The sequence below is a fragment of the Brachyistius frenatus genome, unplaced genomic scaffold (genome assembly GCF_029030835.1).
Source record: "Brachyistius frenatus isolate BFR_SWC_R1_liver_20210118 unplaced genomic scaffold, ASM2903083v1 Contig_64, whole genome shotgun sequence".
Taxonomy (NCBI): Eukaryota; Metazoa; Chordata; class Actinopteri; family Embiotocidae; genus Brachyistius; species Brachyistius frenatus.
The window spans coordinates 2,254,790-2,278,374 of record NW_027210663.1 but is presented as its reverse complement, the minus strand read 5'-3'; the positions used below and the strand labels follow the sequence as shown (position 1 = coordinate 2,278,374).

General features: G+C 40.7%; 1 protein-coding gene across 1 annotated transcript in view; it reads left to right on the top strand.

Moving 5' to 3' along the window:
• The first annotated feature begins 12,223 nt into the window (after nt 1–12,223).
• The window catches only part of LOC138625674 (multivesicular body subunit 12B-like), a 33,067-nt gene continuing 21,705 nt past the window's right edge, over nt 12,224–23,585 (top strand). Inside the window, exons 1-6 of the mRNA XM_069706764.1 lie at nt 12,224–12,249; nt 13,833–13,934; nt 19,213–19,308; nt 21,161–21,251; nt 22,279–22,408; nt 22,542–22,646. Of these exons, the coding sequence (XP_069562865.1) occupies nt 13,842–13,934; nt 19,213–19,308; nt 21,161–21,251; nt 22,279–22,408; nt 22,542–22,646 (515 nt within the window). The 5' untranslated portion in view covers nt 12,224–12,249; nt 13,833–13,841. The remainder of the gene's footprint in view (nt 12,250–13,832; nt 13,935–19,212; nt 19,309–21,160; nt 21,252–22,278; nt 22,409–22,541; nt 22,647–23,585) is intronic.

The window sequence follows — 23,585 nt, the reverse complement described above, 5'->3', positions numbered from 1 at the left end:
AACAACATTGGACTCCTCAATGACCCTGATAGATGGTCAATTATAGTGATCAGGTCATGGCGTTTATTGGATTTAAAGTGGCAGTGATGGGCCCTTTTGGCCTAGTGTGGGTAATTATCACATTTATGCATGATTTAAGGCGACAGTGTATAACAAGAAAGACTTGACTTAAATTTAATCATTTTCTTATCTATGCATTTATGCAAAAGTTAACAATGGATGGCCATGAGTGGAATAATGCAGTGAGACTGGAATTAATGTGATATCCACGTACAGTAGAGCCACTGTGCGGGACACTACATGTTTGAGAGTGGAAGAGAATTTACTGCTTCGTAGAACTTGTGCCACTAAAGATTGCCCTGGGAATGTGTTTTTTTTTTTTTAGTACTTATATGTACATGAAATACATGTGTGTAATTCCCTTCAGTGTATCAAAGATGTGCTTTTCAATCACACCTAAACTGTTTTACAAAAGTGGTTGTAGTGCATTTTATTGTTACTTCAACAAGGAGCTGCATTTCCAACAAATGCTCAGAATAAAACATCTCATGGTCAACAAGCCTTTAGTTTTGCTAGCAGGGGAAATCTGCCAATTGAGAGAAAATGCTATACACCGATCACAGCTGTCGATACATTTTCTCTTCTTCCCCATCATCCATTATTCTTTGCCTGTTCTGCAGAAAAAGGCATGTCGCCACTTTTGCTCAGGCAGCCACAGACAGCTTTCTGAATCTAGACACCAGAGTATGATCAACGGGAAATCTGCTGCTCAGCTCCTTTGGTAACGGAGAGAATGCATCAGTGCCTTGTTTATTTACTTTTTCCACATGCCAGAAAAGGTCAGAGTCAGAGGATTATGCTGCATGGCCCAAGCAGAACTCAATAAAAGCCCAGCAATGAAAACAATATCATCCATATTTTAAACAGCTGGCACCAAACAGAGGGAGTCTTACACTAGGGTGCCAATTATTCTACTTCTCAGGGTTTCGCAGCAAACCACAGTAGCTCAGGTGTGCCTTTCAAATAAAACCATTACTTTGTGTTGTTTTTGAAACAATGGAGATATTTTGCCAAATCCGAGAGCTATCATTTACATGTAGGTGTATTTTAATCATAAACTGCTAACTAATCCTAAACACTTAGGGGGAAGTGCAGGTTTATTGGAGTTTAAATGCAGATGTTTTTCAGGCAGCGAGTGTGGTTGTTTTCATGGTCTGGGTTTGTTTTCCCTCCATGGACTTATTAAAGTCAGTGCAGCACAGTCTGTGCTCTATAATCCTGATGTATTATTAATCATGTCTTCCCGTGCAACTCCAAAAACTTCCCTTTTTGATTTTTTTTTTTTATCACATGAAAGTGCACTGAATTTGAAACAAAGCCAGGTCCTGGGTGACAGGATGCTTTATTTTCTTCCTGTTACAGAATTTTAAGCAAGTAAATACAATGGCAGCATTGTTTTGGAAATAGTTTCTGACACAATATGTCTTGTCAATGCACACTACAACATGTGTATGGAGATTGATGTTTCCAACATACACTGTTGAAAGTTCACTACTAGTGTTATTCAAAAGAGATGTCTGCTGACAGGCCAGGAGATATGTTGCATATACAAGAAATGTTATATTTGATTTCATAACTATTAGTGTTGTAGGATTTTCTAGCTTGGTTTCAAATGGTCATGTAAAGAAAAGTTTGCATCCAATAAGTCCTTTACTTTTCATTAGTTGAAGAGATTAATGAAATGTCATTATCTATACTAAGGGCCCGTATTTACCTTTTGCAGTAGCCTCAAGGAAAACCATGCTTGTTTCAAGCTTCAAGTTTTGTCCAAATAAATTAAAAGAGCAATTTGATTTGATTTTAATCACCCATAAATTGATTTTCATAAGACAGCCTGGCTAAGTCTTTCTCTTGTCGGAGTTATATTGCATCTTCTTTTATCATATTTGGTGATCAATAAACAACCCTGCAGCAATGCGGGAGTCGTCCTCACATATACCACACTGCCATCATAGCAGGTGCTCATGGCATTATTTTTTTTTTACCTTTTTTGCCTCGCATGGGTAAGATGATAATCCAAGCCTAGTCCATTGACAGACTGCAACATGATTCACTTGGACAGTGACTGACTGCACATCCAATTTGTTTCAACTCCACAGCAGCAGCTTATTATCTGAAATGCATGAGATGTCTGTGCATGAGAGGCGTGATCAGCTGGGGCATGCGCTGGGGCTGCTGGGAAAGTAATCAATAAGGGATTGTCTCTTGTAGTTTAGGCCGACACAATATGACAGAGCTGAAAATTAAACAGGCAGATATTAATAATAATGGAAATCAGAGGCTCATGGGTGAGAGCAGGGGGAGGGGCGAAACTCAAAATATACATCATGTTCGGATGTGGGTGTATGCACGCATGCAGGAGGGGGTGGAGGGTGGGTATACTTAGTGTTCTTAGCTTTTTTTTTTCTTCTCTGGAAATATGTGAAATATGAGACAGAATACAACAGCAAAGGCATTTTGTGTACATCTTTGAAAGTCACCCGACATGAAGAGTATTGCCGACAATTTTAATGTTAATGGTTCTTTTCTGACCTACTAGAAACAGTTCACTGACCACAATTATTTCAAACCTCCACGTGTAGTAGTTTTATGCTGTTTAACACAAGTGAACTTTTGGCAAATGTTTTAAGCCCCTTGTGGGTTTGGCATATTACTGATCAGCAGATGCTCATTTGAGATTGATGCTCATAATATGCAACAGCTGAAATGACTCAAGAGAAACCTAATCCTATGACTGACACAATCTTGACTGTCTGCATGCATACGTTATCATTTCATATGAACTTTCTCCGCTCCATGAGAAAATTTGGAATATGGCACAGAACGATAAGCATTCACACGTGATTCAAAGCTTAAGATTACAGAGACAGGGCATAAAAGTGCCTGATTACATGACGTAAGAGGGGTCATGGGCAATAAAAGAAACATGGAAATAAACTGAGGCGGCTAAAGAGAGATTCCCCTGCCTTGTCAATTAGCCACGGCAAGCCGTTTCTATTGTTTGAGCAACAAACGCGCCGTCCTGGGTGGGGGAGGGGCGGAGTGGGGGAGTTAACAAACTGCATTACAGGCCATTACAGATGCAGTGTCATTGATTATTTATACCCTTATAAAATGCCTGGCTCCCTGGTGGACCAGGCTTGCTTGGCTTGCTCTGATAAAATGTTCCCTCTAAATCACCACACCAGAGCAAACAACACATTCAAACACATAAGAGAGCGGAGTGACAAAAGTCCTGCGTGTGTAATAGATGTGAAGATGAGTGTGTGAAGGGCAGAAACTGTTGCGATAGCCTATCACAACATCTTATTAAACTAATAACTCTTCAACATCTATCCGATATAAATGACAAGTGTGATTTGATTAATTTTTAGTTGGCAGAATCTCCGTCTTGTTAGAAGTAGATTCCCTCCCTACTGGAGTTTTGTTCACGCTGGATGTTTTGCATTAGTTAGCAGGGGAGCAGATGGCTGCTACTAGCTGAGCTCACGAGGAAGTCAGCACTTTTTTGAACTTTCATGTTGTCGGTGTCGGCGCCGGAGCAGGACCTTCTTCAAACAGTCACCTCGCCATGGGAATATTCCCTCTCGGATATTAATGGTCGCCCTTGCCGAGACGACCACCTCAGCATAAAGCCCATTGGGATGCAGCGTAGCAAATGTCACACCTTTCACCGCCTTGCTCCTTAATGACACCACCCTGACATTGTGGCGCCTTCAAAAACTCAGTGAATAACATATATCAGCCGCTTAGTCAACTAAAACACTCGTGTAGTAATTTGACACAATGCCCTCTGAATGTTTGTTAATGGCATGATATACGGCTGCTCATGAAATACAACCTTCATCACACAGCTTAAAAGGTCCAAATGCCAGATGTCCTACGGCACCGCATGTTGAGAACCATGCAAGAAATACATGATGGTCTCGATAGTGACAAACGCATGCCAAATGAATTGCAAAGAGGTAGAGTAAGTCCATATTGGACACACTTCCCAGAGCACGGAAAGTATGAAAGAGAGGACAACATCTTGTATCATCTATCTTCCTTAAATGCTGAAGCCGTGACAAAGTGGATGGAGAAATTATGATAAATGATAAGACGTATTTAGTCAATATCTGTAATTCTCTTTCTTCTCCCTGCTGTGTTTTTAGCCTCACATTGTTTAGTTGAAAAGACACCCATTCATTTAAATTGCACTTTGAAGGCCAGATTGTGATCAAATTGAAATGGACATAGTACATGTTAATATCAATATCTCCATCTAGGAGATAGATTGTCAAGGTGCCTTTTTGTGAATTTATATCTTATTTACACTTTGAGTGGGGCGGACCTGCAGACCACACATTCGACTGTAGGTGTTTCTTCTCAGGAGCACCGCACATCATGAGAAAATCCTTTCCATTCAACTCAATTAAAACTATATAGCACATCTATTAAGCAGTTTAACATGGGGAGTAAGGGACAGGTTTGCATAAAATGAAAATTTTATTTGACTTATTAGTGACACCTTTCAGGGACGACTTTGGTTTATTACCATTAATTAAATGTATAACTCATCGCGAGGAGGGGTTAAGGATCAGATTTCAAGTTTTTTTTTTTTTCATCTGTCACATTAGTGTGCCTTCCGATGAAAAACAAACCCATAGTTCAATTGTACTAGAGACTTATTAGGCCCCCTGGTTATGTTTTATTGTTAAGCCATAATAATTATGACGGACAAATTACCTATATGGTCATTTAAGTTGGCTTGTTGATCACATATAGCATTTAAGACCACACTAATTGGATTCTGAAGTATAGTCATTTCTGCCATTCATGAGTCTGAAAAAATGTATCCTATTAGTAGGTGAAGCATTTCAAGGACTTGGATAAGCATGAACTGTTCTATGTTAAATTACCATGACAGAGATAATATAATATAAGAGGGGAAAAAAATATCTATTTTGACTGTTCATAGGTAAAGCACAGGTGTCCCAATGTTATGTAATTATACACAGACTCTGTTCTATTCCATTGACCATGTCACAGTAAGCCAGCACGCACAATACCAGGCAGGACCCTGACACTGAAAACAGAAGAACTCAATCATCATTTCATTGTTTACACCTGTGCTTGTCCTACTATGACATGCCCAAAAGTCTTTTGATAAAAAGAAACACTGCATGTCGGTACAATATAGCTTAGAAGCCGCTCAAAAAACATGCTCTCCATAACATAACAGCCATGTAGTTTAGATCAAAATGTTTCACAAATTTATAAATGACATATTTAGAAGTTTTTCAAAGAATAAAAATCCCTCATGCCTGAAAGTGGCTTACATATAACTCTAAACCAATGATTGATGAATATGCAAGTAGTCCCCGCCTCTTTCTCTATGCACCCTGTATGTGATGGATAAAAACCTGGCTGTCTTAATCTGTGTTTTCAGGTCTGTCACTGCAGTTCCAAAATGGAAAGACTCCACCATGGTGACAGCTTCTTGTGCACATGAAATGTCTTGTAGAATATAAAAAACACTATATGAATATGTTAACAGGGTTAATTACTTGATTTTCACTGAATAAGGACTTTAGAGAAAGAAACAAATGCTCTGGTACATACAGCAAAATTTAACTCTGCATAGTAGTTTAACATAAATGCACTGATTAGTCAGATAAAAAAAAAAAAATACAAGAAAATCTTATAAACTCTCTCACGGAGGCAAACGGTAGCCAGAGAAGTGTGTGAAGAATGGGGGTAACATGGTGATGGTTCCACACTGTCATTAGGATAATAGCAGCCCTGTTCTGAATATACTGGCCTTTCCAGACTCCTGGCAGGGGTCCCAAAAACAAGAGCATTGCAGCAGTAAAGTAATATCGAGTCCTTTTAGACAGAACTTCAAGCTTTATATTAACATTCTTAAATGGCATTTTTATGAGCCCCATAAATATCACTGTGAATACGACCTAACATTTTTTACCCCACTTTCACTCCCTAAGAAGTCAAATTCACACATTGGCTTTCACATTTTATCTTTTTAAAAAGACATTGGGCAGCGCTTTAAAGTGTAACATTAAGTTTTGCAGCCACAACACACCTTTTAAGAGCAGATACTCTGACATGTCAATGCAGGAACAGCACAGGTGTAAATAATGGCATTAATGATCGCTTTGCATTGTGGATGTTGGCTCACTTTGTTAATGATATTAATAACACCTGTGCTTCTCCTAATATAACAGGTCAAACTATCTGCTGTGACAAGGATCAATAAACGGCTCCCGCTTGTTACGTCATAGAGGTTAAAAGACTCTAGTGACCACTGGTCTTGTAGCCCTATCTGGCCTGTGGGCAAGAGGAAGTACTCTAAACTGCCAATAAACAGAGCAAGATGTGTGTCAGTGTGAGCAGCCCTGGGAACTGAAAGCATGACAGGAAGATGAGTGAAAAGTACCATGCAACACAACATAACATCCCCTCCAAGGAGAAAGACGTGATGGTGGTTCATAATGTCTTGTTACGCCACACGCACATTCACACACCTCACTCAACTATTCAGAATCCACACAGAATTTCAATTTCCTACACAACATACCAGAGTAACATCTAATTACGCCACTGAAGAATGATTGAAGGGTGCAGTAATGGCCTGAATGGTGACTCCGTGAAACACCTTGTTACAAACTGTTTCCTGGATGCCATCAGTCACAGTGCAGCGGGGATACACTACAGCAACAGGTAGCTGACTGTATACAGTCAAAGGAGCTCTCTGTGTGCTTTGACACACAAAGTTGAAGAGTCCAAAGGGAAAGGACGAGGACAGGGATGAGAGCAAAGGACAAGGGGATCATGCTGCCCAAAAAATGTTTGCAGACTGGATACTGAACACCGTTGTTGAGGTTACTATTTATCTCATGCCAGCCAAGTTGGCACGCACATCTGGCGCTGGGTACTTAGTGCAATTATTTATGATTTCCTCCAAGATTTAAAAGCTCTTCGCCCGGCCTTGTAATGCAGTAACTGATTGCACTGCTAATGTAATTAAGGGGAGATTATGATGTCCACGTGGCACACCAGATGGTGGCATTCACAGCGATGGGGGAAGGCACAACTGGCACACCACTGCACAAGGGCAGTGAGGCGCAGTCAGTCGGAGCAGTCCAGACTCCCCACCAGACGGAGGAAAGTATATGTGTGGATGTGCATGTGTGTGGGGTGTGCGCGCACGGATGCATGCGAGTGTACGGGTGTATGTTTGATGATAAGTTGAGTGATAAAGTGTAAGCTGATAGCGATGAGCATATGTAAAATACTACCAAAGAAATTACTTCCAGCAGGCGAGTCTTTAAGTGCACGAGATACATTCAAAAGCACCACAGGTCAAATGTACTTATATCATGGAAGGCTGTCATGTTATCTTTTGGTATTTCTAAGAAATGTCCTCTTTTTTTGGAAGTGATTTATTGTCAACTATAAGTGTGAAGAATTTCGTAAATGAATCTGACAGTTCATACATTCTCAACTTGTGCAATTCAGTGCTTTAGCCAAGAAAACAGATGGCATAAATGGAAAATTAAATCACATTTGGAAAAGCCATCATGTTTCAGGGAGATTTCTCCAGCCAGGGCAACAATGAGCCTCGACCAAACTGACCTTTAATTAGAAAAAAAGCATGATATTCTAAAGGCTTGCAAGGCTGTATCCTATGGGGGCACTAAGGGTAGGCTTCTTAAAGCTTGTTATTATAAGCTATTCAGGAGACACAGGGATTTTTTTTTTTTTTTTTATGCTTAGACAGAAAAGAGAGGAGGAGGGGGCTGAGGGTTATATATGAAATGAGACCTGCAGATTTCTACACAGCCCATAATGGGTTCACGCGGGTGACGGGGACATTGGGGCGCAGTAGATTTCCCAAGTTGAGATAGGGATATTATTACTCTCGGGGTGGCAACACAGAAATCTCCATCTTCAGTCCCCAGACTAGTGTCAGCAAATTACAAAACACAGTGAATGACCTTTACACGTGAAAAGAAAACCTTTGCTGTTTTTTATCATTTAGGTGCAAAGTCATTCACAAAGGTGTAATTTTGGTCAAGGGGCTCTTCTGTCATCCACTGATTACCACTCATGACTTCAACATTGTTAAGGCTTACTACAATGTGCGTGTGATATTTTATACAAGATAAGATGAGCCATTATTTATGGGGTCGACTGTAACCGAGATGTGTCATAAAGTAAGCGTGAACAAAGAAATCACAGTTATAATGAACCTTTTCAAAATGCCAGCTGTAATGCTATGTATCCTACACTGGCTGCTCCCCCACAGAAATCTGCCATGGCCATCATTCATCTTACCACACAATCCTCGGCATGCGTGAGAGAGAGAGAGAGAGAGAGAGAGAGAGAGAGAGAGAGAGAGAGAGAGAGAGAGAGAGAGAGAGAGAGAGAGAGAGAGAGAGAGAGAGAGAGAGAGAGAGAGAGAGAGAGAGAGAGAGAGAGAGAGAGAGAGAGAGAGAGAGAGAGAGAGAGAGAGAGAGAGAGAGAGAGAGAGAGAGAGAGAGAGAGAGAGAGAGAGAGAGAGAGAGAGAGAGAGAGAGAGAGAGAGAGAGAGAGAGAGAGAGAGAGAGAGAGAGAGAGAGAGAGAGAGAGAGAGAGAGAGAGAGAGAGAGAGAGAGAGAGAGAGAGAGAGAGAGAGAGAGAGAGAGAGAGAGAGAGAGAGAGAGAGAGAGAGAGAGAGAGAGAGAGAGAGAGAGAGAGAGAGAGAGAGAGAGAGAGAGAGAGAGAGAGAGAGAGAGAGAGAGAGAGAGAGAGAGAGAGAGAGAGAGAGAGAGAGAGAGAGAGAGAGAGAGAGAGAGAGAGAGAGAGAGAGGCATGTGTTGCACATTAAAACATTGTAAAAGCTGATGGTTTTCACAGTTAGCATGTGTTGCTGATATCTCCAGACTCTCAACGAGTGTTTCATCACCTATTCCATAATTAGACCATTACTATAGCAGGTGCACCTCTTCCCTGCCGCAGTTTTTTTTTTTCTTCTTCTTCTTCATCTTTTCGACTGACACCTGAGATTTTATATTATCAACTTCAGCACTGCCACAAATTCTACATAAAATGAGCGTGCCTGTTTCAGTGGGCCGTCAACACCTTGACGTGATAACATGTGTTGGTAGGATTATGTGCGCGTGAGGTGGGTGGTGGTGATGATGTGGGGTGTTAAGAGTGGGTGACAAAGATTATTGGAAAAAGAAATCTTCCCAGAAGCAAGTACATTTCTTTGCAGCTGATATCCACATGCAGCGAGCTGCAAACACAGTAAGCTGCTGTGCTATATTATCTGAAGAACACTGTTCAGCAGCAGCTTGCAGCAGTTGTTGTTCTGTCAACCATTAATATGTCCAAAGTTTTTTTTCTCTCCTCAGATTATCAACTCAAACTCCGATTTAAAGCAGTAAAGGACACCTGGGTTCAAATTATACAATAACAATTCAGGAGGGTCAACTTAAAGGGAACCGAGTACAGAGCAGGCACGTGCTTCAGAAAACTGGTCCTGCCTGATCACTTCCCTCCTGATCTCCTCCTGCCTACTGACCCTCTTCTGCTTTCTTAATACAGCAGCACATAAGTGTAAAAATGTACCATCATCCATACTGCCCACTAAGCCTGCGTGACGACCACAGAAAATACAGGCTGTATTATCATCTCTAGTCCTCACAAGTTTCAACTTATTCTTTTTCAGCACCAAAAAAAAAGTGACGGATATCTCCTCTTCTTATTCATGATAATTCAGTGAGTAAAAAAAAAATCTGAGTTCAATAAAATAGTCATACATTTAAACAAATACAGTTACTCAGCTTTCAGCACATGTGGTTTTCATATATATTTTACCAACCAGGTCAAATATCAATTCCTGAATTCCTGAGAAAAAAAATAAAGGGGTGCCTGTTATAAAAGCTCATATCAAAATGCCTAAATAAAACAGCACAGCCAAACAAAAACAACAACAAAACGATTCAAATGAAATAATAAACACTATATTGACGTTAAAAACATATCTCTGCAATAACAAACCCTCCATAGTCTCACTGCTCATGACTGATCTAACATTAGATAATATATGACATTTTACATTAGTAATGGTATACAAATAAACTGGCCTTGCCTGGTCAGCCATGTCTCAGTCCCAGCTGATGCTGCTTGTTGCAGTTAGCCGCCAGCTTCTTCCTGCTCAATCTTAAAAAAAAGAAATGTTTTGGTCCCTGTTTGGTAAATAATCCGCCGAACAACTTGTCGATCAACGCGTCCAACTACAGGCGCTAGTTGTTGACTTCAACCCGCCAAGTTTTGGTCCGTTTCATCCGAGTTTCGTCCGAGTCCAAAAAGAAATCTTAAACTCCTTCGCATGTTTGCGGCCCACATCCGTTCATGTCAGCGGAGACCTTTGACCCCTCTCTGACGACAAACTTCATATCCCGAAAGATAAAATAATTTGGAACGTGCGATATACTATAAACTACTTGTTTCAAATGAGATGTTCTTAAGATATGGACACTAGTCAAATTAAAAATACACGTTTATTTATTTACTTTTTTGCATTCAAAAATGCATTCAATCATCTATCTATCTATCTATCTATCTATCTATCTATCTATCTATCTATCTATCTATCTATCTATCTATCTATCTATCTATCTATCTATCTATCTATCTATCTATCTATCTATCTGTCTATGTATCTGTCTGTCTGTCTATGTATCTGTCTGTCTATCTGTCTATCTATCTAGCTATCTGTCTGTCTGTCTGTCTGTCTGTCTGTCTATGTATGTATGTATGTATGTATGTATCTGTCTGTCTGTCTGTCTGTCTGTCTGTCTGTCTGTCTGTCTGTCTATGTATGTATGTATGTATGTATGTATCTGTCTGTCTGTCTGTCTGTCTGTCTGTCTGTCTGTCTGTCTGTCTGTCTGTCTATCTATCTATCTATCTATCTATCTATCTGTCTGTCTGTCTGTCTGTCTGTCTGTCTGTCTGTCTGTCTGTCTATCTATCTATCTATCTATCTATCTATCTATCTATCTATCTATCTATCTATCTATCTATCTATCTGTCTGTCTGTTTGTTTGTTTGTTTAAAGTTAAAGTTAGAAACTAAATAAAAACACGATTTACCGGCTCTTCGGTTAACATCAACAGTATGAATGGAGGTGGTGGAAGTTTTCGGTCATATGAGGTGGCACTTTTCCCCTGAACGTCTCTCTCGAATTACAGAAGTGTTATAAATTTTAAAAAGGGAGAGCTGATCACATTATGTTCAGCCATGTAAGTCAATAAATACATCTCACTGTGTGGCCCCAGTGAAGACACCCAACCGGCATATGGCACCATGTCACAGAGCAGAGCAACACATCTTTGATTTGAATAAATTAGGATAATAGTTGCACAATGAAATAATTTATTTGATTGGTACGATGGGGGTAGAGATAATAAACCTGATGATGGGAAGGCATCTGTCGCCTGCTGGTGTTTTGGACAGTCTACAAAGAGGCTTTCAAGTTTTGAACTCAGAGATGTACATCCTATTGTTATAGCTAAGCTAATACATTGCTCTTTGTCTTACTTCTATCTGATTACAGTAATGACGTGATGATTGGAGAGACAAACAACTGTCAGGAGGCCTGACCTGTAATGATAGTTATTTAGTGAAGCACCACCATACTTAGTTAGAATAGCTAAATTGGATCACAGAAGTTATTGCAAAGAAATACACTCATTAGTCGATGTGGTATTACTGCCTTAGGCCTTTATTTTCTATGCATACACCAGTCAATCCAGCAAAGTAAACGGGCACGTTAAGCATTCATATGACTTTCTGATTTCAACATATTCTTATTTGCATCGTTAAGCATTTCCAAGTGTCTCAGCAAATCTGCAGATTTATGATTAGGACCATTATTTAAGATAGCCCACATTTAAATCACTTTTCAAAAGGGGTCCTGCGCAGCAGCTTACAACTTTTATTTTTATTTTTAATGAATAAATATCTACAGAGATCTTACACCTGGCACGCAACTGTCGTAAACACGATAAGTGTTACATTTTGGTTAAATAATGTCCGACACCTGACACCGGAAGCGTTTACTTCCGACAGGTTGGTGGGTTGAAGTCCGAAGTTGAAAAGGAGACGGGGACTCAACAGGACGACAGGTTTCAGCAGGTAAAAACAAAGAACACGTGGAGGACTCTGGTTTCTCGTTTTACATCTGGGTTTAACGGCCCAGAGAGATCGTGGTGGGGTCTCCGGTTATCAGTTAGTTCCAGTTAATTAATATGGCAGCCGGTCGGCAGGGTAAACATGAGCATATTGTAAACAAGCTGCAAGTTGAAGGTTAGCTGCAGTGTTCGGGAAATATACTAAATTACCTTTAATTACCTGTACTTGTAATAAAGGTGGGGGTTTCACGGACTTTGCCGCATTTAAAACGCCAAAATTGTGAAATAGCAATGATAAATGCTTAAAAAAAACAACCTTGGTCTTAAGTTCCAACAAAACGTGGTAAAACGAGCGAGCGACAGACGAGAAGGTTTGTTTTGTAATCAACATGGTACCTCGACATTTTTAATAAGACAACAGACTGGTACATGAAGTCGACTTGTGTGTCCCTGTGATGGATTTTCTGACCACAGTGTTTACCATTTAGGTCTAAAACGCTGTCTTAACCACTCGTGGCTATATGAATATTCATGAATGACGATATGGACTCAGCATTACGTCACCTACCTTCTGCTCCATGTAGTTGAATAATATAGCTGTTCTGCATTATGGATGTGGAGATCGAGCCTCAAGTCCACCACACTCACTATAAACCCGTTGTTCGATATACCAGTCATACAATTCAAGTTTGTATTCAAGGTAGGGATGTTTTCCTCTGGAGATGGAAATACATTTGGATGGATTTTTTTTTTTTTTTTTTTCCCCTTGGTCTGCCCGGATGAGTCTCTAAGCCTTGATGTTGTGCTGGGAAAAAAAAACAAAGCTCATTTTGAACAAATTATTGTTACAAAGAGATCCTTCATTCTATTAGCTAATTTGCTATCCTGTTTCATTTGAATAAGTACAGCTATCCAACATTTGTTAAAGAGACAGCTGTTTCTGGAGCAAATCCCCTAATTTGATCAACTTAATTGCAATAGATTTTGTAAATATCAAGATTGAATGCAGCAACTTTGTCAGTTAGTACAAGAATGCTTTAAACCTAATCTAATAAAATTGCGTAAGGGAACCTTTGTAAAGCCACTTACCCTGTAAAAGGCTTGCATACCCATTAGGCAAAAATTCCCTTAGACAGGAATAGATAGCAATTGATTGGGACTTCCTTGAAAATATGTGATCAGTCCCCCTAATTTGTGATTTGGTGAAGTCATTGGGTGCTCTCCAAAGGCTGTTTTGTCACTGGTCTCACTTGTCATTTGATCCTGGATTAGGCGTCCACTTTTTCTTCTAGATCCTAATAAGCCTCATCAAGTAGTCAATAGTGTGGCCACTTTAGCCAAGAAAAAGCCTGTCCATTCTCCATCTAATGACTATGAAGGGTGCAATGTTCATTTTGATTCACATTTTGTGCATTTATTCAGTGTTTTCTAATTTAAAACAATCTCTTTTCCTATTCAACTGTATAGTGGATGTATCTAAAGATGAGTTTTTGAATAAAAAAAAAAAAAACAACTGTTGATCAGTTTAGTATGTTTTCTCTGATGAAATGCCAAAAGTGTGATGAGGCTCTTCTGCCCTTCTAACAGATCTCCGACATGTCTGAAGTGAGCAACCAGCTATCTACAGACTCCATCTCTGCTGTCGGAGTAGTCACTTCACTCAGCAAGGCCCCTGACGGCTACTATGTTGTGAGTAGAGATGTCCTGAGCCAATGATAATTATCGGTATGAGGGCTGGTCCGGGCATATGTCATGTTGATATTGGCTAAAGTAAATCCAATACTTTCTTTGCTGTATTGTGCTGTGTTGCCCACCTCTGCCTGTTTGTGTTGCCGGGTTGCTCAGTGACAGCCGGAACTTTACAGTACAAGCTTTTTGCTGCATATGAGGGTGAAAACTTCAATGTCTGAATCAAAAAAAAATATTCAGACATACATTACATTTCATTTAGCTGACGCTTTTATCCAAAGCGACTTATAATAAGTGCATTTCAAACATGAGGGTACAAAACCCAGAACAACAAGAATCAAGAAAGTACAATATTCTTCAAGAAAGCCAAACTATAAAGTGCTATATACATACAGGTGATTGATTCTGTTGTGGCATTCAAATTGGCAAAAATTATCAAATTTATCATTATAGAAAGATCAGTGTAAAAAGCATTCAGCTGATTATCACTTTCACTGTTTAAATGATGGTACATGCTGCTAATTGACTGTAATTCCATGAGTAACTTAAAGAAAGGCTAAACTAGAACATGCCTGTTGTTTAGGTCATGTGCTCTCTGTAGTTTGAATCCTGCCAAAGGTTGTTTATGAGGTAAAAGAGGAATCGGGATGTAACACTGCTGTACAACTGTGAGTATTGTGAGATCTCTTATCTGCAGCTGATTGCATCACATCTGTTTCTGGAGCTGCATTGTTCCAGTTGAAGAGGAATTGGACTTCTTATTTTGAACCAGAGCTTTCAGTATCTTGATCAAATATAGCTCAGGAAAAACAGGGTGGGTCAAATTTAGAATTTTATACGGCTATTATTTCAGTGTGTAAGATACATATTTAATCAACATTAGCGTAAATATAAGGAATTGGATTGGACGGATATTGGAGATACCCAATAATTTGAGGCTGATCAGGAGTGTGCCCAATAAAGCTCGATCAGGACGTCCGTAGTCATATTTGGTTGAACTGTAGGAGCTGCAAAATGTTTTCAAACACAGTTGAATTTCACAGGCTTATATCAAGCCTACACTTTATAGTATCTCCTTTTCAAAGCACAAGTGCAATAAAAGACTTTGCAGGAGTTTCCTCTTAGACTTTTCCATCGCAGTTTAAAATGTTTTTGCCAACATTATGACAGAGCCAAAATCCAAATTGTCAATCAGTGGTGGAAGGTCTAATCGGAGATCTAATAAAGGTTTTGTTTTGGCTCTCTGCTCTTGCTGGTACTTGTAATTGTTGAAACTGATTGTGTAGCATAATGCACAGCCAGGATGTTGGCAGCCTTCCCTAACTGTTAGATGACTTATTCATTAGGTTTACTTTGATGATTAGGAGGATTCCCTTTATTGGTTGCCATCAGTGTTGTAGACACACCAGAGGGAAGGGTTTAATGATGTTTGGTAGATGTCCATATCATTTAGGTTTTTCCCCATGTTTCCTTTATATACAAGTCTCACAGCAACTTCAGCATTAACAGGAATGCGTCAGGATGTGAAGCAGTGCAGGATAGGTTGGCTCATGAAAACTTTTCCTAAATGAGTTGGGGAGGGGTAAAAAAGAGAAGAGAGTGTATAAGTTCAACAAAGCACAAAACAAGCTCAAGGGCAGATCTCTCTTCCTATTCAGTCCTCTTTTGTTTTCATCCTTCGCCCCCCAAACCCTCCCTCTTCTTCCAGTTTCCATCTCTTCCTGCTCCACCCTACACACCCAGCTTGTTCTAATCTCTGGCAGATGATGGTGGGTTGGCATCAGAATGGAGCCACTGGCAGGGAAACTGCATACACAACACACGGCAGTGACAAACGGAGAGAAACCCCATCAGACATCCTCCTCTGCTGCTCCAGTTCATCTCAGTGGATGTGCAAATACTGCGTATTGCACATCCACTGGTGCAGCACACCAGCAGTTTTAAGTTTGGAAATAGTTTACACTTACTTAAACAGGAAACTATTACTGCAGTTAAATGCGAGACATTAAATGCCTTTTTTTTTTTTTTTGTCACCAAGTTTTTTGGATCATGATTTGGATTTTGACTTTAAACCACCACAAAAGCAAAGATGCATGTTCGTGTGCTGCTGCTGCTGCTGCAGCATGTCCATGTGAGTGTGACAGAGTGTACCCACGTTGGGCATCTGCTTTTGTAGACGCATATTACTCTCTGAATAATGTGCCCTTAAAATAACAGTAAAATACTACGCCACTGACTTAAGACCAGATATTACCAGCAATCACTTTCCGCTGCCTCAAGATAGTAATGCAGCAACAACACACCTGACCAAACACACTTACAAAGACACTCCCGCTAGTTGGTGCTGCTTTGCTCCGGGTGGAAGATAGTGGCCTCGGTCTTGTCCTTTTATGATGTAAATGTGTTTTTTGTTTTTTTGTGCTTCTTGTCTGTCTTGACACATTTGTCCCTGACAGGATAGCTTGTTTGTTGGAAAACAGGGTTACATTCCAGATAGCTTAGAGTCTTTGGGAGGGTTGTATTTTGAGTGATATAATTCACTCAACATTAGTTTTTCTGTATAAAGTAAAATAAAAAAGAAGATAGCCTTGAGGGTAATAACATGCCAGGAATAAAAAGTGAAGTACAAGTCAGTCTCCAAGATAAAATTCAAGGCCTTTCAGACTCTGAAGCACTATTTCATATTTATTCATCCCATCTTCAAGAACATCTTTTGAACATCACTATGGGGTCTTTCATCTGCAGACTTGAAATACAAACAAAAATATCAACACTCTTTATCGGCCTGTTAATGCACCACTGAGGAGGGGAAGTCTCAGGATATTAAGCTGTATTGATTTTTTTTTTTTTTCATACCAGAAATCTTTTCAAATTCCTCCTTAACACTGACTGCTCACCATACTTACCATACATTTTATAGAGCAGATCAAAGGGGCTGATTACCTCTTTTGCTCTCTGATACGGTGCGCTCACATCTCTGAACTTGAGCAGGTTGTTCCAACACAAGCCCACATCAAACGCTGTTCCACTGGGATCAGGAGCTTTGCCGAAGCACCAGCAGCCACCCAACATCAAATAGTAGACTCCTGCACACTCCTGCTCTGTGCAAGGGTTGCAAAGAGGATATGCCAGCAAGCTGTTTCCCCCCAGCTTTCAGCTAAACTAATTGCCCCCGCACCCTAGGACCCACTCTACTGCACTTAATGCACAGCCATGAGAGTTACACAAATCTTGGCTTTCTTGCTGCGATTCAGATATTTCCCCAACATTTTAAACAATAATTTTAAGTTATTTTTGTCAAAGTATCTGCAGCTTTAGTTCTTTAGTATATATTGTCAGAAGTCAGTTTATTTTCAGTTGAAAGATAAGACCTGAAACATTTTATCTTTCCAGCTTTTCTGTTCTTCTTTGAAAAGTCTGTTTGATTCCCTGTACCCCTCCTATTTCTTCTTCACCTGCTTTCACTCTCCAGAGATTTTTGATTGTATGCTTTTATATCTTTGTATCCACAGCTGTACCTCTCAGTGCTTTCATAGCAACTTGCTGGTGGTGTCTGTCTCCAGAGATGGTTCATAGGAATATTCAAGCACCCCCCTAAAGACATGTTTCATAGGTGGGCTTTTTAGATCACTGCAAGCTGAAGATTTTAGGAAGTGGCAGTTGAATCTGTCATTGCGTTTCAAATCAAATGATACAAGCATGTCTCAATATCAGAGCTCTGATATCTGTTATCAGACATGTGACATTCTCCTCATTGAAGTCTGTGTAATGACGGAGCCATGCACACTTGAAAGTATTGCGAGGTAAGCCACTGCAACTTTACACATGCTTTTTGTTGCCGTGGCTCAGCAGTCGGCGTTTCACATTCAAGCTGCGTCGCATCCTTGCTGCCGGCGGCTGTGGCAGGATGATGCCTGAGGTGCCTCCGAGGAGGACCGTGCCCTCGTTACTCCTCAACTTGACTTTGGGTTTCACAAAGCGAGCCCTTTGTTTACGCTGACAGAATGCGCTGGCTACTGACCTGGAAAAAGTGGCCAAGACGGGTTGTCTTGTAAGGAAGAGGGAGGCTGGTGATGTATAGGCTCCTTCTGGGACCTTTCATGGAACTGCTGTTGGAGACGCCCCGCAATCCCTCTCTCCGCTCATCTTCTCTTCTTTCTCTCTCTCTCTCTCTCTCTCTCTCTCTCTCTCTCTCTCTCTCTCTCTCTCTCTCTCTCTCTCTCATCCTACTATCTGTCTCCGTTCCCGACTCCAGTCTACGCTCTCATCCCATCGAGTCAGTGGTGGTTTTGCATGAATCTCCCCATGCCATGTTTCCCCCCCCACCCAGTCACCAGGGTCATTCATCATTATTGTCAAGGGGGTAATGTGTGTGGGTGGGTGCAGAGATCTATGACTTCTTCATTTGAATGAACCTCATTAGATTGACTCTTCTTTGTAAAGGATCCCTTTAGAAAATAACTCTGGCAGTTATTTAGGTGATTCTCACATGATAGGCAATGGAACATGACGTTTCAGCCAAGCATATTTGCTCGAACGATGGAGGAGTCTCTGTGATGCAGTCTGCAGGTTAGATTTTGCTTTATCATTCTGCCCTGCGTACCTGCATTTACATAGCAATGTCGTGTAGGACCTTGAGCTTGACTTGTGGTGCCCACATGCTGTCAATATGATGCAATCTATTTTTTTTACTGACTCTACTGCTCGTTTACAACTATAAATGGCCCTATTGTACAAGGGCAAACTGCTCAGGTCTTTGGATTTAGACCTGTGCTTTAAATTCTCTTTAATTTATTCTTGGAAAACTTGTCACCTTAAATAATTGAAGTAATGCTATTCATAGTGCATGCGCAGTGTTCTCGGTTTACCTGTGTGTTGCTCAAGGAATATCACAGCAGGTTTATTAAAATAAAAAAAAGATGGATTCCATATTTACTCCACATATAATCCCTGCTTTCCCTTTTAAGCACATTGAAGTTTGGTTTCCTTATTAGAGCAGATCCTTGTCAGGGCATCTTTAATCAGCCTGGTCCCAAGGGATGATATTTTTAGCCACCTTTTTGGAGGCTAAGACTCCTTTACCCACGCAGCGCACTAATGAGATGGAGCACGAGTGTAGGCAAGCGTTAATTAAGGCTAGTATGCAAAGGAAGAGGCAAAAGCAGCATGCTCATGGCATACATACATTAACTTTATCCCACCTCCTGCATGTTTTTTTCTCTCCTTGTTTTTTTCGCTCTTTTTTTTTTTTTTTTTTTTTTTTTTTTTTTCCACGTAGGTTGCACAAACAACAGATGGCTGTGATGCCGACCTGTGGAAGGACGGCTTATTCAAATCCAAGGTCACCCGCTACCTCTGTTTCACCAGAAAAACTGTAAGCTTGAATGTAAACTTCTCCCATTTCCCTTTGAGTTCTTCACCGACACCTCATCTGCAGCGCTTTTTTTTTTTTTTTCCTCCACCAGCAGCTATTAGCCGCACTCCTCTGCCACACAAATATCTTCATGCACTTTGCACTTTGATCAGTAAAAGTCCCACTTAAAAAGGCCAGCATTGGCAGTGCAGTTTTAAAGTTTTTACATATAATGGATTTGCATGCATATTCCAGATGAATAATATCACAGAGATATTTTTCATATTGTAGGCCCTCCTGAGGGTATTATTTATGTTTATTCATGAAATAACAATGAGCTGTATTTTAACTATTCCAATTTATTCAATCAACACTGTCCCTGTAGAGAAAAATGGTTCTACCAGTGATTCTTGAAAGCTGATGCACATATAACTTTTGAATATGAAAGTACTTTTTTTTTTTATGGAAGAAATTACACCACAAAAATCACATTCAGATTGTTTTTGCTGTAACAGCTCCCAATTTGAGCAGCCATGACTCTCGTGTGGCTGAAATGATCTTTGCATTTTATTTCTTATAATGCTGTTGGGTCATTTTTGGACTCATGCCTGCAGCCTACAGCTGATGTGTTTCTGCTCGCCTGTCAGCTGCACTGTGGCCATAAATACGCCTGCTTACATCGCCAGGATTATCAACCCGTCCAACCTCGGCTCATACAGCTTACTATTGGCTGTCTATTAATTAAGTTTCCCGGGGTTGCTGGTGGATAATGCCGACAGTATTGTAAACAAAACCTGCATTTTTTTGCTATTACTTTGCATCAGCTCAATTTTAGGACCTAATCAAGTCATATTTTTCTCACTATGTCCTCTAAAAGCCAGGCACCTTGGCAGCGGCTGCCTCGTGCCTGAGCTCAATCTGGCCCTCAGTTTAGTATATAGCATACAAATAGCCTTTCCCTAGTTCCTGTATATTATCTTAAAATGTGTGTCCACATTGTTTTAAAGACTTTGACACAAATAAAACATGACAGAGCCATCAACAAAGGCTATTTTGTCTGCCAGTCAATGGAGCTCCCACTGTAATTGTCTATGACAAAAACAGATTCTGTAAAATTAGCCCCTGAATTATGTGGGGGGAAGTAAATAGTTTGCGATTTATCATACTCTAGTTTGGAGGTAGATAGCTCCTTTTGTCAGGTCCTGATGGAAAAAATCTTTCCCCGCCCAAAAAAAAGGGAAAACACACACACACAAAAAAGGCTTCATGCATAGTAATAACATTCATCCATATTCCTCCTTACGTCAGTATAAAAACTATGAATAAAAAATGTCTCTAATGGTAATGACTGTCGGGCAACAGTAGCAGTGGAATCCAGGCTTTTTCGGACGCATCAAGTCACGCCTGGCTCGCCCCACTCTCTACTGCCGCTGTGTATTATTGCAATTTATTATGGCAAAAAATGAAAATGTAATGGGAGGCAGGGAAGAGTCATGCTTGAAAATGTCAACTACACAGTCCCTGATTATTTTTAACTAGTCCCATTCTGTTGATCAGACTGCCTGTTCTTGTCTCCCATCATCCCGCAGCTTCTCACCAAAAGGTTGAGAATGATTACAAGTTCAAAGATGCATTCTCTCGCTCCAAAAAAAGCTATTAGAGAGTAATTACTTGAGCTATTTTGTCAACCATTCTCTTTAGAGACTTCCTGAGCTTTTAGTAAATCACCAACTCTATTATCTCTACATTTTCTCCCCTGAGCCCTCCAAAAATGACTAACCTTTTCTTCTTCTTGCTCTCTTGTCCTTTTTGTAAAAGTTGAATTTGCATATGTGGTTTTAAATGTCTTGCTTTTGCTCTCCATATCCTTCAGGGGCCTGCTGTAGTCGTGGACCTGAAGCTGACTGACATTAAGGACACGTTGCCCGAGTTTTTCACACCTGTGCAAGAAACAATGGACACAAGTAAGTAAACAGTCAATACCGACCACAGGCTCCCTCCCTTCCCCGTCTTGCTTTTTCACTCTCCGACCAGCTTATGCGGAGGTCCTCAGGGGCAGCTTTGCTTGAGATAGTGAATGTTTTATGGGTGCAGGTTAGCTTAATTTATGGCAGACTGTGGAAATAAAATAAACATTTTGCCCTGGAGGTACAAGAGAAGAGAATCATGAGTCATTGTTTATCTCAGCTGGAGCTGTGCTTTTCTTTATGAGGGGCTTATTTATTTATGTATTTATTTGGGGAGAGGACGAGTGGTTGGGGGTTATCTAATATTAATGAAATGCATTCCCCAATGCTTTAGTGCTTTTTGAGTGCTACGTATTTTCCCCCCCCCCTCACTATCCATGCCTTGGAAATGTAATAATATTTTGGTGTGGGGAGTGAGGACAGCTTGTTTATTATTTTTATTATCATTGCATTTGCACTAGACTTTCTAGTGTTGCAGGGGAAATAAATGAGCGAGGCACAGATGCAATATAAGAAAGCATGGGAATGCTTTTTTGCCAGAATGAAGAAAAGAGATTATGTTCTGTTTGGCCATGTTGTAATTTAATGTTTTATTACTTTATGTGAATCCATGTTTAATGTATACATGTGACATTATGTATGAGTCCCTATCTACAATATCGAGTTGAAATCCCTGTTGTGCACTAAAGCTGATGGAGGATTCACTTGCTGCTGTCATTTTACCGACTAAAATGATAAAAACGATAATAATGCATGTGAATTTTGTGGCTTTCCAGTGTCCAGTCATTTCCCTTTGAGCACAGCAAGTCACCCAGACACTGATATTGGCTCATCTCTTATTCTGAGACTGGTAATGACTAAATAGCAAAGTACACATGGGATTTGTGAATATATATTTTCTCCTAGAGGTTGTAAATGTCTATAAATCTTTTTCTTTTTTTTAGCCTGAAACTCAGAAGAGACAGAAGTGAGTATTCAACCACCAATTCTTTTCTGACACCCTCATGTGTGCTTGACTCATCAGAGGAAGCTGCCATGAGGAAGAGGAGGCTCTGTGTGAAAATGAGCCCTCGTGAGGCTGTCGCGACAGCTGTATGTGACATCCAGATCATCGCAAAGTCCAAGTACCATCTTGTTAACTACACCTGTATAGGGTGAGCTTGTTTGACACCGGGAATGAATGAAATCATACAATGACTCACTTTGTCATTTGCTGGTAGGATTACTAACTTTGCTTTTTAAAACTTTGTGAAACACTTCTCCTTTTTTTTTTTAATCTTTACGCAGTGAGATAAACAATATGGGAATATGGTATCGTGTGGGAGATGTGCCTCAGCATCAGTCGTCCCAGAAAAGCACAGCTCCAAGTGACGCCCTGCCTGACACAGCAAGGTACCATCATGCCACAAGATTCAGCAGTGCAACTTGTAGTTCAACTTTCCTCCATGCTTTCCTTTTTATTTCCCACTCAATGTACTCGTGAGCTTTTGTTACTCTTCTGCACCGTATGTACGACAATGAAGACACAAGCAATTGATCACTCCCGGCGCAATCTGCCGTAAAGGTTGTAGCTGGACAATGAGGTAGCGAGGGTGAACCGGAGAGACAGGCTAACTAGACAGGATCCCCTGAACAAGAACATGAGTTCAATGAGGGCTAAACTCCTGCTATTTGCGGTGTGTCCCAGGAGGGCAGAGGCAGGTCGCTGCTCTGACTGAGGTGACAGGAGTGTTGTACTGTGCAGACAAAGAGGAGGAGATGTAGCCCAGAGAGGGAGCGACAGCTGCAGAGGAAGGGAGGAGAGCTCCAAGATCTATGCCATGCTGGAATGTTTGTCCCCTCCTCATGCTCATGCTGCTCCGGCTTCCTCCGCCTCAGGCCGCCGAGTGAATGGAGCAAACCTTTGTACTGTGTCCAGATCAAACAGCTCAATTATTTATCACAATGAAGAGCTGGGGATTTCCACAGCAAATTGTAAATAAACAATTGAGACTCCTCCTCAGTGTGGTCCTGCTGTGGAGAGGGAAGCTTGGCACGGGGCTCTGATGTCTTTGCCAGGTTGAAGTGCTATGTTCTGCCATCCTGTGCCGGGGCTGAGTAAAAGCCACTTAAAAGCCACAACAGGCCAGAGCGGCGGATGCCAGCAGGCATATTGAAAACAGAGCTTCTGTTCACATGGCTAACGCAGTGGGATGAAACAATAAAATGGACAGCTGCGGATTCAAAACCCAAGCTCAAACTGGGTCGAGTTTTGTGACTCGTCCATATTTTGGAAGTCGATGGTCAATAATCTTTGATGTGTTGGAAGTAATGGCGAGCGCTCAGGCCCAT